A 17,021-nucleotide genomic window follows, 5' to 3' on the forward strand; every position below is an offset into this window, starting at 1 on the left:
CCTACCTGCCCCTCTCCATGAGGGAGAAAATGCTCTGTTCCTGGACTTTCCTGGTAATGTATGATTGCCATCACCTGTGGTGAGCTAGTTAATTGATAAGAAAGGTGTTTCACCAAAGGTTACCAGGAAAGTCCAGTAACAGAGCATTTTCTCCCTCATGGAGAGGGTCAGGTAGGCAAGTATGACCTAAGTTCCTATACCCCCTGTATTCCTCCTTATTGCCCCACAATCCTACTGTCACACCCTGGCCTCCGTCTGGCGTTCCTGTTACTACGCAGCAGCGCCTCAAACCCTTTCTTATATCTTCACAGATGACTGGCCCCTAGCGCCTTACAGCAGCAAGGCCATCACACTAGGCCTATGCGCTCCATTGTAACCAATGGTGGGAACTTTGTAGTCAGCGGTTGACCGAAAGTGACCTCACCGCTGACCACAAAGTTCCCACCATTGGTTACAAAGGAGCGCATAGGCGCTACATTGTAACACTGCCATGTGCCGCCTGTCAGACAGTACAGGAGCACACAGCCGATCAGGAGGGTGCCACAACGTGGCGCTCCCTGATTGGCTGAAGAAACCCACTTAGACATCAGTCAGAGGGGGTTTCTGGCATTCGGGGAAAGGGGTCCCATGTGAAAACATGGGTCCCCTTTCAGTTCGTGGTCGGGTGTCCCGTTTTTTTATTTTTACAAGTACGTGGATTACAAATGGATTATCCGAGGAGCCCTCTACACTGGATTTGGTGAGTAGGATTTTTTAAACAGGTACACCATGGATTCTACTGGAGAAGGGGACCGACCCTCGTGTGAACATAAGGTAAGTATGTGTATATGGTGGTGTGTATGTATGCATTAAAGTTATACTTTCAAGGTGTGTGTGTAATGTCTTTATTGGGGTATTTTTTTAGTAGTAGTACTACAGGTACCAGCGGGCCCGGTTTTCCGCCGCATGCTGGTACTTGTGGTTCTCCAAGTACCAGCTTGCGGGGGAGGCTTGCTGGGACTTGTAGTACTGCTACTAAAAACAATATTCATTACTTTCAACAAAGGCTATCAGCCCCCCATCCGCAGCCCATTGGATGGGGGGGACAGCCTCGGGCTTCACCCCTGGCCCTTGGGTGGCTGGGGGGGGGACCCCTTGATTGAAGGGGTCCCCACTCCCCCAGGGTACCCCGGCCAGGGGTGACTAGTTGGATATTTGATGCCACGGCCGCAAGGCACTGTATAAAAGTGACCCCCGGCTGTGGCATTATCTGTCCAGCTAGTGGAGCCCGGTGCTGGTTTCAAAAATACGGGGGACCCCTACGCTTTTTGTCCCCCGTATTTTTGGAACCAGGACCAGGCGCAGAGCCCGGTGCTGGTTGCTTAAATATGGGGGAACCCCTGTCAATTTTTGTCCCATATTTTTGCAACCAGGGCCGGCTCAAAGAGCCCGAGGCTGGTTTGGTTTAGGAGGGGGGACCCCACGCAATTTTTTTTTTTAAGTTTAAACATTTTTTATTTTTTTTACATCGGGCACAATGAAGCCCTGCACGGATCTCTCAGATCCGGCCGAGATTCATTGTATTAAAGTCGGCAGTGTTTTACAAGTCACTCACGTAAAACACTGCCTAAAAAAACGAATGACATCGACATCGGAAAAAACGAAAATGCAGAATACGGCAGCTTAGTAAATTAGTCGTAATCAATTCAAAAAGTTGCATATTTACACTTTCGATGTCATTCGTGATTGAACTTTGACCTCAAACGGGAAAATACGATTCTTAGTAAATTTACCCCATTGTGCATTTATACACCCACATTTACGATGCTATCCAAGGGTCCATTGTACAGCGTGTTACTTCATGCTATTCTGCCTCTCCTCCTTATATGCATATTCCCGGAAAAAGAACATTCCTGCTAATTCTCCTTTACCATGGCGGAGTGACATCACCTAACTTTAATCGCTCCTGTAGTGACCCTTTGCCAAAAATCCTGTGAAGTGGAAAGTGTGTTTCTTAACTTCTGCCGTCCCTCGAATAAAAACTCATTCCTTTATGTAAAATGTGTGCACGCTGTATATATAACGGATAGATAAATAAAATAAGTACTGAGGTCACGGGTTCTATTCCCACTGTAAGTTCTCTGTCTGTGAAGCCTGCAGACTCCTGATTACAGTATAGTTTGTATCCTCCTGTAAGTGCTAGACCTGAACTGCAGAGTTCATGTGAACGTATTGTTTCCATTCTCTTTTACAGAAACCGCAGTTCCCTTTGCAGGTTCTCAGCATGCAGAAAGCTGGAGTTCCCTCCAAAATTGGCCCTGGGAGCAGCCATGACAGTACAGATCTGCTGACTGGTCAGTATCCATTCAGGAGTCAGTCAGCAGTCAGATGACTCCTCTGACCAATCCAAAAGCGTCCAGGGGTGTAAAGAGCCTTAAGTGGCACTTTCTGGTTGTCAGTGCTTTGTTGTCTCCAGAGTCGCAGCAATCTAATGTGCATCTTCCTGACTGCTTTCACCTAGAGCCAGTGGTGCAAGTGGGCGGGTACGGGTGGGTACGGCGTACCCGTAAGAATTTAGCCGTGGGTACGCCGTACCCACACCGACGGGCCGCCGCTCCTCTTCCTTCCCTCCCTCCCCCACGCCGCACACGCCTCTGATGTGAGGGCAGGAGAGTGCAGCCTGCGCCTCTCGTTCCCCTCAGTCTCCGGTGGGTGTTTCAGTTTACTTCAGCGCCGATCCGTGAGCCAATCAGAGCTCGCACCCGCGAGCTCTGATTGGCTCACGGATCGGCGCTGAATTAAACTGAGACACCCGCCGAAGACTGAGGGGAACGAGAGGCGCAGGCTGCACTCTCCTTCCCTCACATGACAGACAGGAGGACAGCGACGGCAGCGGTGAGTAGGGGAGGGGGGCATGTTATACCTGGCACTGGGGGGGCATGTATACCTGGCACTGGGGGCATATCTGGCACAGGGGGGCATATATACCTGGCACTGGGGGCATATCTGGCACAGGGGGGCATATATACCTGGCACTGGGGGATATCTGGCACAGGGGGGCATGTATACCTGGCACTGGGGGCATATCTGGCACAGGGGGGCATATATACCTGGCACTGGGGGCATATCTGGCACAGGGGGGCATATATACCTGGCACTGGGGGATATCTGGCACAGGGGGGCATGTATACCTGGCACTGGGGGCATATCTGGCACAGGGAGGCATATATACCTGGCACTGGGGGATATCTGGCACAGGGGGGCATGTATACCTGGCACTGGGGGATATCTGGCACTGGGGGGGCATGTTATACCTGGCACTGGGGGATATCTGGCACTGGGGGGGCATGTTATACCTGGCACTGGGGGATATCTGGCACTGGGGGGGCATGTATACCTGGCACTGGGGGATATCTGGCACTGGGGGGGCATGTATACCTGGCACTGGGGGATATCTGGCACTGGGGGCATATCTAGCACAGGGGGGCATATATACCTGGCACTGGGGGATATCTGGCACAGGGGGGCATGTATACCTGGCACTGGAGGATATCTGGCACTGGGGGCATATCTGGCACTGTAGGGGCATTTCTGTATCTGGCACGGGGGGCAATGTATATCTGACACAGTGGGGGCATTTGTGTATCTAGCACTGTGGGGCAATGTGTATCTGACACTGTGAGGCAATGTATGGCACTCTGGGGGCATTTCTGTATCTGGCACTGTGGGGCAATGTGTATCTGGCACTGTGGGGCAATGTGCATCTGGCACTGTGGGGCAATGTGCATCTGGCACTGTGGGGCAATGTGTATCTGGCACTCTGGGGACATTTGTGTATCTGGCACTGTGGGGCAATGTGTATCTGGCACTGTGGGGCAATGTGTATCTGGCACTGTGGGGACATTTGTGTATCTGGCACTGTGGGGCAATGTGCATCTGGCACTGTGGGGCAATGTGTATCTGGCACTGTGAGGCAATGTGTATCTGACACTCTGGGGACATTTGTGTATCTGGCACTCTGGGGACATTTGTGTATCTGGCACTGTGGGGCAATGTGTATCTGGCACTGTGGGGTTATATGTATCTGGCACTGTGGGGCAATGTATATCTAGCACTGTGGTGCAACGTGTATCTGACACTATTGGGGTCATACGTGTATCTGCCCCTCCCCCATATGTGTATCACGCCCCCATTTTCATTGGCCACGCCCCATGTGGCATTTGGCCACACCCATTTTTTCGCTCCCACCCGACAGCCGCGCTCTCCTCCGTGTCCCGCCGAAAGGAGCACGGTAAGCAGCACGGAGGGGAGAGGGGAGGGGGGGGAGGGCATCTGTATACCTGCCACTGTGGGGGCATTTGTATACCTGGCACTGTGGGGGCATTTGTATAACTAGCACTGTGAGGGGCATTTGTATACCTGGCACTGTGGGGGCATCTGTATACCTGGCACTGTGGGGGCATCTGTATACCTGGCACTGTGGGGACATATGTATACCTGGCACTGTAGGGACATCTGTATACCTGGCACTGTGGGGGTATCTGTATACCTGGCACTGTGAGGGGCATTTGTATACCTGGCACTGTGGGGGCATCTGTATACCTAGCACTGTGGGGGCATCTGTATACCTAGCACTGTGGGGGCATCTGTATACCTGGCACTGTGGGGACTGTCCCGTCTGTATCACAATCCAATTGCCTCACCGTGGGGTATATTCATCAAGAAAAATTGTGAACTGTGATACTTATTCTCTTCTGAAAAGCTGCTCCTTTTGCGGAGAAAGCTTTTCGTAAATGGGACACTATTCTCCAGCTGCTTTGGTCTCTTTACACTTTCCACAGCCTGTCTTCAAGCTGCGCATGCCATAAAAACATCAAAGCAGCAGGAGGAGATGTCGTAGTACCGCCCCCCCCCCCCCCCCTCTCCCCTATCCTGACTCCTGCGAACCCCGCCAATGGTGCCAGTGTCTGTACTGGCCAATTCCCACTCTACCTGCCACTGTAAAGTAGGAGCCACTGCTGGGACCAGTGCCCACCCAATCAGCTGCCTACCCGCTTCTGCAGACGCTGGAGTCTGTCCCCGCCACCACTGCTGTGACCTTTCTCCCTTGCCCCCGGCTCACAGGAGGACTGCTCGGGAGCCGGGGGAGCTGCAGGAGGTAAGAGGACATAGCAGAGGGGTCTTTTCTGACCCCTCTGCTGCATCGGGAATCGGCTCGCCATCTCAGGATGGAGAGCAATTTCACTATCAAATTCCAAAAAAAAGAAGCTTTTTCGGAGTTTGATGAATGTACTAATTTCTACATCCCCATTCTATAGTATGGGGAGTGTAGACATTATCGAAGCAGGCTGTAACAAAGTAGATATTAGTCATATCTCATTTATTACAGCACTGATTAATAAGGAATTCACCCCAAACATTTTTTTTACAAATTGTAAACTATTAGGGATAACGAATATGCCCCCATATGAGAAAGAACCACATTAGACCTCCCAGTCTAGTCCAAATTCACAACCAACCACAGCCGTGACAGTGGGGTTTGCATATTCTCCCTGTACTTGCATGGATTTCCTACGAGTACTCCGGTTTCCCACAATCCAAAATATATATACTGATAGGTTAATTAGCTCCTGACTAAAAAGAACCCTACTGTGTGTGTGCGTGTACATGATCAGACTAGATGGAACTAGTGGTTCTTATCTGCCATCAAATTCTATATTTCTACGTAAGTTTAAATCACAGCAGATATGGCTGGAAGGGGAGAGAATGAAGAAAGATCAATGAGAGCAAGAGCAATTTGGTGCCAGTATGTGCCAGGATGTGGGGCCAGCACCAGCGAACATATGACACATAAACTAATCCTGCTGAGGGTCTGAATTTGACCATACACAACTTGTGTAACCAACAACCATGCTTCATACATGTAACCTACAGCCATACTTTACATATGTATCCTACATCTGTACATCACACATGTAACCAATGGTCATATATCACACATGTAACTAATGGTCATAAATCATACAAAACATATGGCCATGTATCATAAATGCAACCCGCAGCCATGTATTATAAATGTAACCTACAGCTCTGTATCCTCTATGTAACCAATGGTCATACATCATACATGTAACCAGCAGCTGTGCATCACGCATGTAAACTACAGCCAACATACATGTAACTAATGGTCATAAATCATACAAAACATATGGCCATGTATCATAAATGCAACCCGCAGCCATGTATTATAAATGTAACCTACAGCTCTGTATCCTCTATGTAACCAATGGTCATACATCATACATGTAACCAGCAGCTGTGCATCATGCATGTAAACTACAGCCAACATATATGTAAACAATGGTCATACATTATGTATGTAACCAATGTTCATACATCATAAACAACCTATGGTTATGCATCACACATGTAACCTACAGCTGTGCATCATACATGTCTCATATATGTAGATGTTGGTCATACATCATACAAACTACAGATGTACATACCTACAACGTATTGCCATGCAACATATATGTAACCTACAGTCATGCATCATTCATGTAACCTATGGGCATGCATCATACATTTAGTTTACAGTCATTCATCATGCATGTACATATTACTCATATATCATACATGTATCCAATGTACAGTGGCAGTATCAGCAAAGATGGTGCTGTGAGCTGAGCAGCTGATTCAGTGTGAGGCTGGAGAGATCCAGCCACACACAGATAAAAAGGGTATGGGGTCACACCTTCAGCCTATCTGAGAAGTCAGAGCCCAGGTAGAGTTCTATCGGTCAGACAGAAAGTATTAGAGCAAGACATTTATGAATTGCACCAGATGTGTTTTGTACTTCAGCAGGAAGTGGAAGTGTCAAAAGGGACATCAAAGTGGTGCAGAGTGTACACAAGTAAAAATGGCAGATCTGGCTCATTAAAATTAAAAGACTCTTTAATTGTGTCCAAACAAGCAAAACCTAAAGTGTGAGAATCAGAGAGAGATTCTCTGGCAGAGAAGCTATGTGTATACTCTGGAGAAAGGGAGAAATAGCTCCAGATGCTGCAGACTCCTACTCAGTATGAGAAAAAACTGAGGCAAAAGACATAGAGGTTGTCTATATTGAAGCAAATTTTAAGGAGCAAATACAGACACTCCAATACAACCTGGCTGCAACCAAAGCACATTCAGAGTATCTGGCTAAAAGAAATGTATTTCTGGAGGAAAGCCATTGTAAATTAGCAGAGCAAAGAGAAACTTTGGAGGAAGAACTTAGTCTTGCAAATGATGTGGCTGGTAACTTGCAAGGAGACAATGAGAACATTGAGAAAGTTGCAAAATCTCCAAATGGAAATTAATGACAAATAACTGGAACATGCACACTGCAAGCGCTGGCATGTTTATGGTAGCCCCCTGCCTCCACAGCCTACCTGCAAAGCCAGTCACCGAGCCACCATGTTTTCGGTCACAGCGACCCACTAACCGTCTAGACACGCCTGCATTGTCCAAACCACACCCCATCAATGCCGCAATACTGTCCCCGAAACACTGCATTGCTGACCTGTTACTGCCCCCTGTGGGGCTTAGATAGCGATCACGTGCGAGATGGGGCAGGAGGTAGAACACTAAACTGATTTCCCACTACATGACTTCCAGGGTGGTAATGGGGTGTTTAATACGCAGGGGAGGTGCAGATAGTGGAGTGGGCTTAATAGTCTTCATTTTCCGGTGGAAGGGCAACTTGCTTGACTGCAGATATCTCCAATTCCTGGAAATAAATATCTTAGCTTTTAATGGCATAAAAAAATAGTGTCTCACCTGCAAGGAGGTACTGGGACTTGTACAGACTTCAGGAGCCAGAGCAATCCACCAACAAAAAATATATAAAACTGCATACCGCGCGTGTGGAGCTGGAGCACGGTACGGCTGCTGGAAGGCTGATATCTCTGGTCCTGGGCATAGTAGAGATAAGCTGCCAGTGTCTACTAAAAGGTAAGAGTCCCAGCTTTTGGCGTATAACATAAAAAAAACTGTGAGTTAGAAAGAACTGGAGATATTTGGCTCAGAAGAGCAAATAAAATGCTCAGATGGGGACCACTGCTTTGAAGTTGGATATTCTCTGGCTCCCCACGGCTAATTTTTAAAATTCTGGAACCCCTGGAAAAAGGGGATAATCAGCGATCAGCCTGGGGCTCTTATACTCCTGGGGCCCTTAGGCAACTGCCCATTGAGCCCATATGAAAAGACAGCTCTGAAAGGCAGGGAGGACCCTAAAATGCTAAAACTGTATTGAAGTAGTTGCGGAAGCCAAGCCAAGACAGGCCAAAGCCTGTGGATATACATGCAAGAAGTAGCCAAGACTTTGACATTTAGTGCCCTATTCAGTAAGGACTGCAAATTCTGCAAGGCCACCCAGCATGCTAACCGCTGCCCCGCTCTGCGACCTCGCACTAACTGCGATTGTGCCGCAATTAGTGCATGGTTGCAGAAACTAGGGCAGCCTCCTGCCGGCACAGCCTGGCTGCGATGACAGGAGGCCCGCTGCCAACTATTTGAAAGGAGCGGCTGCGTGTGACATCATGCAGCCGCCCCGATAATGCTACCGCCACGCCCCGTTCGGAAGTCACCCCACCCCTACAATGCTCCATCTCCGTCTTGGAAACGGAGTGTTGCCGCACCACGAACGCCTTTGCCAGTCAATAAGGCAGAGGCATTCACAGGCACATGCGCAGGACGGGCCCTGTGCATACACCTGCATCGTCATTGTAATTATTGCGGTTGGATCGCGAGTGAGTTGTGAGAAGTGCCCTGCACAGGGGCTGGGCTGTAATTTATGCTGACAGTAAAGCTCCATTTCATTTACCTACATGAAAGCAGTGCATGGACAATACATATGTGACCAGCCATTCATCATACTGTACATGTAAGCGATGGTCATACATTATACATGGAAGTCTTACATCTTATACAGATCAAAAGTGGGGAACAAATTCCTGGCTACACCCTATAGAAGAATCAGCCAATCTGCACTCTGCGTGTCTGCCCAGCTGTCAGTCACTCTCTGTCTGCTCCCCGACACATGGAACCGTGCTGCAGGCGGGGTGAGGCCGAGTGTGCTCACTCCATTTATTACATGTATATTATTGTTATATAATAGCATCTGTATGCTGAATAACAAGGCAGTGCGTAACGGGGAACTCAGGATACATGAGCGGACACAAGAGGAAAATAAAACCATAGAAATGTATCTTCTGAAATGTGGAGAAACATACAGGAATAATAAGGTGAAGGAGCTGGAACCCGTGCAGATATGGGGATATAGCAGCTCAGCAATGTAATAAAGTGGAGGAATATACGGTGGACAGGCCTAGTCTGGGTATAGCGTGGAAGATGGTTACACAGCGCAGGGTCATGAGATTATCACTTACGAAGATAGAGTCTGTGGCTCCGGTGGAGAGATAAATATTGTCCGCGCTGGAAGGGATTCCCCCGTCTCTCCGCTCGATGTACTTCGCTACGTCCTGGCGGATGATCTCTATACCCTGACTGGCGCTGTATGACCCTGTAATGGGCAGACAGATTATTACTCCAGTACACAATGCCCACCACGCCATCCTAATACATATAGCAGTAACAGGTGATACACTGTGTCAGCATACGGGGTGACGCTGGAGGTAACAGGTGATACACTGTGTCAGTATACGGGGTGACACTGGAGGTAACAGGTGATACACTGTGTCAGCATACGGGGTGACGCTGGAGGTAACAGGTGATACACTGTGTCAGTATACGGGGTGACGCTGGATGTAACAGGTGATACGCTGTGTCAGTATACGGGGTGACGCTGGAGGTAACAGGTGATACACTGTGTCAGTATACGGGGTGACGCTGGAGGTAACAGGTGATACACTGTGTCAGTATACGGGGTGACGCTGGAAGTAACAGGTGATACACTGTGTCAGTATACGGGGTGACGCTGGAAGTAACAGGTGATACACTGTGTCAGTATACGGGGTGACGCTGGAGATAACAGGTGATACACTGTGTCAGTATACGGGGTGACGCTGGAGGTAACAGGTGATACACTGTGTCAGTATACGGGGTGACGCTGGAAGTAACAGGTGATACACTGTGTCAGTATACGGGGGTGACGCTGGAGGTAAGAGTGATACACTGTGTCAGTATACGGGGTGACGCTGGAGGTAACAGGTGATACACTGTGTCAGTATACGGGGAGACGCTGGAGGTAACAGGTGATACACTGTGTCAGTATACGGGGTGACGCTGGAGGTAACAGGTGATACACTGTGTCAGTATACGGGGTGACGCTGGAGGTAAGAGTGATACACTGTGTCAGTATACGGGGTGACGCTGGAGGTAACAGGTGATACACTGTGTCAGTATACGGGGAGACGCTGGAGGTAACAGGTGATACACTGTGTCAGTATACGGGGTGACGCTGGAGGTAACAGGTGATACACTGTGTCAGTATACGGGGTGACGCTGGAGATAAGAGTGATACACTGTGTCAGTATACGGGGTGACGCTGGAGGTAAGAGTGATACAGTGTGTCAGTATACGGGGTGACGCTGGAGGTAACATGTGATACACTGTGTCAGTATACGGGGTGACGCTGGAGGTAACAGGTGATACACTGTGTCAGTATACGGGGTGACGCTGGAGGTAACAGGTGATACACTGTGTCAGTATACGGGGTGACGCTGGAGGTAACAGGTGATACACTGTCAGTATACGGGTGACGCTGGAGGTAACAGGTGATACACTGTGTCAGTATACGGGGTGACGCTGGAGGTAAGAGTGATACACTGTGTCAGTATACGGGGTGACGCTGGAGGTAACAGGTGATACACTGTGTCAGTATACGGGGAGACACTGGAGGTAACAGGTGATACACTGTGTCAGTATACAGGGTGACGCTGGAGGTAACAGGTGATACACCGTGTCAGTATACGGGGTGACGCTGGAGGTAACAGGTGATACACTGTGTCAGTATACGGGGTGACGCTGGAGGTAACAGGTGATACACTGTCAGTATACGGGGTGACGCTGGAGGTAACAGGTGAGACACTGTCACTGTATACAGGGTGACGCTGGAGGTAACAGGTGATACACTGTGTCAGTATACGGGGTGATGCTGGAGGTAACAGGTGATACACTGTGTCAGTATACGGGGTGATGCTGGAGGTAACAGGTGATACACTGTGTCAGTATACGGGGTGAGGCTGGAGGTAACAGGTGATACACTGTGTCAGTATACGGGGTGATGCTGGAGGTAACAGGTAATACACTGTGTCAGTATATGGGGGGACACTGGAGGTAACAGGTGATACACTGTCAGTATACGGGGTGAGGCTGGAGGTAACAGGTGATACACTGTGTCAGTATGAGGGGTGATGCTGGAGGTAACAGGTAATACACTGTGTCAGTATATGGGGTGACGCTGGAGGTAACAGGTGATACATTGTGTCAGTATACGGGGTGATGCTGGAGGTAACAGGTGATACACTGTCAGTATACGGGGAGACGCTGGAGGTAACAGGTGATACACTGTGTCAGTATATGGGGTAATGCTGGAGGTAACAGATGATACACTGTCAGTATACGGGGTGAGGCTGTAGGTAACAGGTGATACACTGTGTCAGTATACGGGGTGATGCTGGAGGTAGCAGGTAATACACTGTGTCAGTATATGGGGTGACGCTGGAGGTAACAGGTGATACATTGTGTCAGTATACGGGGTGACACTGGAGGTAATAGGTGATACGCTGTGTCAGTATACGGATTGACGCTGGAGGTAACAGGTGATACACTGTGTCAGTATACGGGATGACGCTGGAGGTATCAGGTGATATACGGGGTGACGCTGGAGGTATCAGGTGATACACTGTCAGTATACGGGGTGACGCTGGAGTTATCAGGTGATATACTGTGTCAGTATACAGGGTGACACTGGAGGTAACAGGTGATACACTGTGTCAGTATACAGTGTGACGCTGGAGGTATCAGGTGATACGCTTTGTCAGTATACGAGGTGACGCTGGAGGTAACAGGTGATACACTGAGTCAGTATACGGGGTGACGCTGGAGGTAACAGGTGAAACACTTTGTCAGTATACGGGGTGATGCTGAAGGTAACAGGTGATACACTGTGTCAGTATACGGGGTGACGCTGGAGGTAACAGGTGATACACTGTCAGTATACAGGGTGAAGCTGGAGGTAACAGGTGATACACTGTGTCAGTATACGGGGTGACGCTAGAAGTAACAGTTGATACACTGTGTCAGTATACGGGGTGATGCTGGAGGTAACAGGTGATACACTGTGTCAGTATACGGGGTGACGCTGGAAGTAACAGTTGATACACTGTGTCAGTATACAGGGTGACGCTGGAGGTAACAGGTGATACACTGTGTCAGTATACGGGGTGACGCTGGAAGTAACCGTTGATACACTGTGTCAGTTTACGGGGTGACGCTGGAGGTAACAGGTGATACACTGTGTCAGTATACGGGGTGACGCTGGAGGTATAAGGTGATACACTGTCAGTATACGGGGTGACACTGGAGGTAACAGGTGATACACTGTCAGTATACGGGGTGACGCTGGAGGTAACAGGTGATACACTGTGTCAGTATATGGTGTGATGCTGGAGGTAACAGGTGATACACTGTGTCAGTATACGGGGTGATGCTGGAGGTAACAGGTGATATACTGTCAGTACATGGGGTGACGCTGGAGGTATCAGGTGATACGCTGTGTCAGTATACGGGGAGACGCTGGAGGTAACAGGCGATACATTGTGTCAGTATACGGGGTGACACTGGAGGTAACAGGTGATACGCTGTGTCAGTATATGGGGTGACGCTGGAGGTAACAGGTGATACGCTGTGTCAGTATACGGGGTGACGCTGGAGGTATCAGATGATACACTGTCAGTATACGGGGTGACGCTGGAGTTATCAGGTGATACACTGTATCAGTATACAGGGTGACACTGGAGGTATCAGGTGATACGCTGTGTCAGTATACAAGGTGACGCTGGAGGTAGCAGGTAATACACTGTGTCAGTATATGGGGTGACGCTGGAGGTAACAGGTGATACATTGTGTCAGTATACGGGGTGACACTGGAGGTAATAGGTGATACGCTGTGTCAGTATACGGATTGACGCTGGAGGTAACAGGTGATACACTGTGTCAGTATACGGGATGACGCTGGAGGTATCAGGTGATATACGGGGTGACGCTGGAGGTATCAGGTGATACACTGTCAGTATACGGGGTGACGCTGGAGTTATCAGGTGATATACTGTGTCAGTATACAGGGTGACACTGGAGGTAACAGGTGATACACTGTGTCAGTATACAGTGTGACGCTGGAGGTATCAGGTGATACGCTTTGTCAGTATACGAGGTGACGCTGGAGGTAACAGGTGATACACTGAGTCAGTATACGGGGTGACGCTGGAGGTAACAGGTGAAACACTTTGTCAGTATACGGGGTGATGCTGAAGGTAACAGGTGATACACTGTGTCAGTATACGGGGTGACGCTGGAGGTAACAGGTGATACACTGTCAGTATACAGGGTGAAGCTGGAGGTAACAGGTGATACACTGTGTCAGTATACGGGGTGACGCTAGAAGTAACAGTTGATACACTGTGTCAGTATACGGGGTGATGCTGGAGGTAACAGGTGATACACTGTGTCAGTATACGGGGTGACGCTGGAAGTAACAGTTGATACACTGTGTCAGTATACAGGGTGACGCTGGAGGTAACAGGTGATACACTGTGTCAGTATACGGGGTGACGCTGGAAGTAACAGTTGATACACTGTGTCAGTTTACGGGGTGACGCTGGAGGTAACAGGTGATACACTGTGTCAGTATACGGGGTGACGCTGGAGGTATAAGGTGATACACTGTCAGTATACAGGGTGAAGCTGGAGGTAACAGGTGATACACTGTGTCAGTATACGGGGTGACGCTAGAAGTAACAGTTGATACACTGTGTCAGTATACGGGGTGATGCTGGAGGTAACAGGTGATACACTGTGTCAGTATACGGGGTGACGCTGGAAGTAACAGTTGATACACTGTGTCAGTATACAGGGTGACGCTGGAGGTAACAGGTGATACACTGTGTCAGTATACGGGGTGACGCTGGAAGTAACAGTTGATACACTGTGTCAGTTTATGGGGTGACGCTGGAGGTAACAGGTGATACACTGTGTCAGTATACGGGGTGACGCTGGAAGTAACAGTTGATACACTGTGTCAGTTTACGGGGTGACGCTGGAGGTAACAGGTGATACACTGTGTCAGTATACGGGGTGACGCTGGAGGTAACAGGTGATACACTGTCAGTATACAGGGTGAAGCTGGAGGTAACAGGTGATACACTGTGTCAGTATACGGGGTGACGCTAGAAGTAACAGTTGATACACTGTGTCAGTATACGGGGTGATGCTGGAGGTAACAGGTGATACACTGTGTCAGTATACGGGGTGACGCTGGAAGTAACAGTTGATACACTGTGTCAGTATACAGGGTGACGCTGGAGGTAACAGGTGATACACTGTGTCAGTATACGGGGTGACGCTGGAAGTAACAGTTGATACACTGTGTCAGTTTACGGGGTGACGCTGGAGGTAACAGGTGATACACTGTGTCAGTATACGGGGTGATGCTGGAGGTAACAGGTGATACACTGTGTCAGTATACGGGGTGATGCTGGAGGTAACAGGTGATATACTGTCAGTACACGGGGTGACGCTGGAGGTATCAGGTGATACGCTGTGTCAGCATACGGGGAGACGCTGGAGGTAACAGGCGATACATTGTGTCAGTATACGGGGTGACACTGGAGGTAACAGGTGATACGCTGTGTCAGTATATGGGGTGACGCTGGAGGTAACAGGTGATACGCTGTGTCAGTATACGGGGTGACGCTGGAGGTATCAGATGATACACTGTCAGTATACGGGGTGACGCTGGAGTTATCAGGTGATACACTGTATCAGTATACAGGGTGACACTGGAGGTATCAGGTGATACGCTGTGTCAGTATACAAGGTGACGCTGGAGGTAACAGGTGATACACTGTGTCAGTATACAGGGTGACGCTGGAGGTAACAGGTGATACACTGTGTCAGTATACGGGGTGACGCTGGAGGTAACAGGTGATACACTGTGTCAGTATACGGGGTGACGCTGGAGGTAACAGGTGATACACTGTGTCAGTATACGGGGTGACGCTGGAGGAAACAGGTGATACACTGTCAGTATACGGGGTGACGCTGGAGGTAACAGGTGATACATTGTGTCAGTATACGGGGTGATGCTGGAGGTAACAGGTGATACACTGTGTCAGTATACGTGGTGACGCTGGAGGTAACAGGTGATACAATGTGTCAGTATACGGGGTGATGCTGGAGGTAACAGGTGATACACTGTGTCAGTATACGGGGTGACGCTGGAAGTAACAGGTGATACACTGTGTCAGTATACGGGGTGACGCTGGAAGTAACAGGTGATACACTGTCAGTATACGCGGTGGCGCTGGAGGTAACAGGTGATACACTGTCCGTATACGGGGTGACACTGGAGGTAACAGGTGATACACTGTGTCAGTATACGGGGTGACGCTGGAGGTAACAGGTGATACACTGTCAGTATACAGGGTGACGCTGGAGGTAACAGGTGATACACTGTGTCAGTATACGGGGTGATGCTGGAGGTAACAGATGATACACTGTCAGTATACGGGGTGAGGCTGGAGGTAACAGGTGATACACTGTGTCAGTATACGGGGTGATGCTGGAGGTAACAGGTAATACACTGTGTCAGTATATGGGGGGACACTGGAGGTAACAGGTGATACACTGTGTCAGTATACGGGGTGACGCTGGAGGTAACAGGTGATACACTGTCAGTATACAGGGTGACGCTGGAGGTAACAGGTGATACACTGTGTCAGTATACGGGGTGACGCTGGAAGTAACAGGTGATACACTGTGTCAGTATACGGGGTGACGCTGGAGGTAACAGGTGATACACTGTGTCAGCATATGGGGTGACGCTGGAGGTAAGAGTGATACACTGTGTCAGTATACGGGGTGACGCTGGAGGTAACAGGTGATACACTGTGTCAGTATACGGGGAGACGCTGGAGGTAACAGGCGATACACTGTGTCAGTATACGGGGTGACGCTGGAGGTAACAGGTGATACACCGTGTCAGTATACGGGGTGACGCTGGAGGTAACAGGTGATACACTGTGTCAGTATACGGGGTGACGCTGGAGGTAACAGGTGATACACTGTCAGTATACGGGGTGACGCTGGAGGTAACGGGTGAGACACTGTCACTTTATACAGGGTGACGCTGGAGGTAACAGGTGATACACTGTGTCAGTATACGGGGTGATGCTGGAGGTAACAGGTGATACACTGTGTCAGTATACGGGGTGACGCTGGAAGTAACAGGTGATACACTGTGTCTGTATACACGGTGGCGCTGGAGGTAACAGGTGATACACTGTCCGTATACGGGGTGACACTGGAGGTAACAGGTGATACACTGTGTCAGTATACGGGGTGACGCTGGAGGTAACAGGTGATACACTGTCAGTATACAGGGTGACGCTGGAGGTAACAGGTGATACACTGTGTCAGTATACGGGGTGATGCTGGAGGTAACAGATGATACACTGTCAGTATACGGGGTGAGGCTGGAGGTAACAGGTGATACACTGTGTCAGTATACGGGGTGATGGTGGAGGTAACAGGTAATACACTGTGTCAGTATATGGGGGGACACTGGAGGTAACAGGTGATACACTGTGTCAGTATACGGGGTGACGCTGGAGGTAACAGGTGATACACTGTCAGTATACGGGGTGACGCTGGAGGTAACAGGTGATACACTGTGTCAGTATACGGGGTGACGCTGGAAGTAACAGGTGATACACTGTGTCAGTATACGGGGTGACGCTGGAGGTAACAGGTGATACACT

General features: G+C 49.4%; 1 protein-coding gene across 1 annotated transcript in view; it reads right to left on the minus strand.

Annotated features, from left to right (window-relative positions):
- LOC134927089 (alanine aminotransferase 2-like) overlaps nt 1-17,021 on the minus strand; it is a 206,092-nt gene that overhangs the window by 99,576 nt on the left and 89,495 nt on the right. The window contains exon 4 of the mRNA XM_063921094.1: nt 9,411-9,544. Coding sequence (XP_063777164.1) covers nt 9,411-9,544 — 134 coding nt within the window. The remainder of the gene's footprint in view (nt 1-9,410; nt 9,545-17,021) is intronic.

The sequence above is a fragment of the Pseudophryne corroboree genome, chromosome 5, assembly GCF_028390025.1.
Source record: "Pseudophryne corroboree isolate aPseCor3 chromosome 5, aPseCor3.hap2, whole genome shotgun sequence".
NCBI lineage: Eukaryota > Metazoa > Chordata > Amphibia > Anura > Myobatrachidae > Pseudophryne > Pseudophryne corroboree.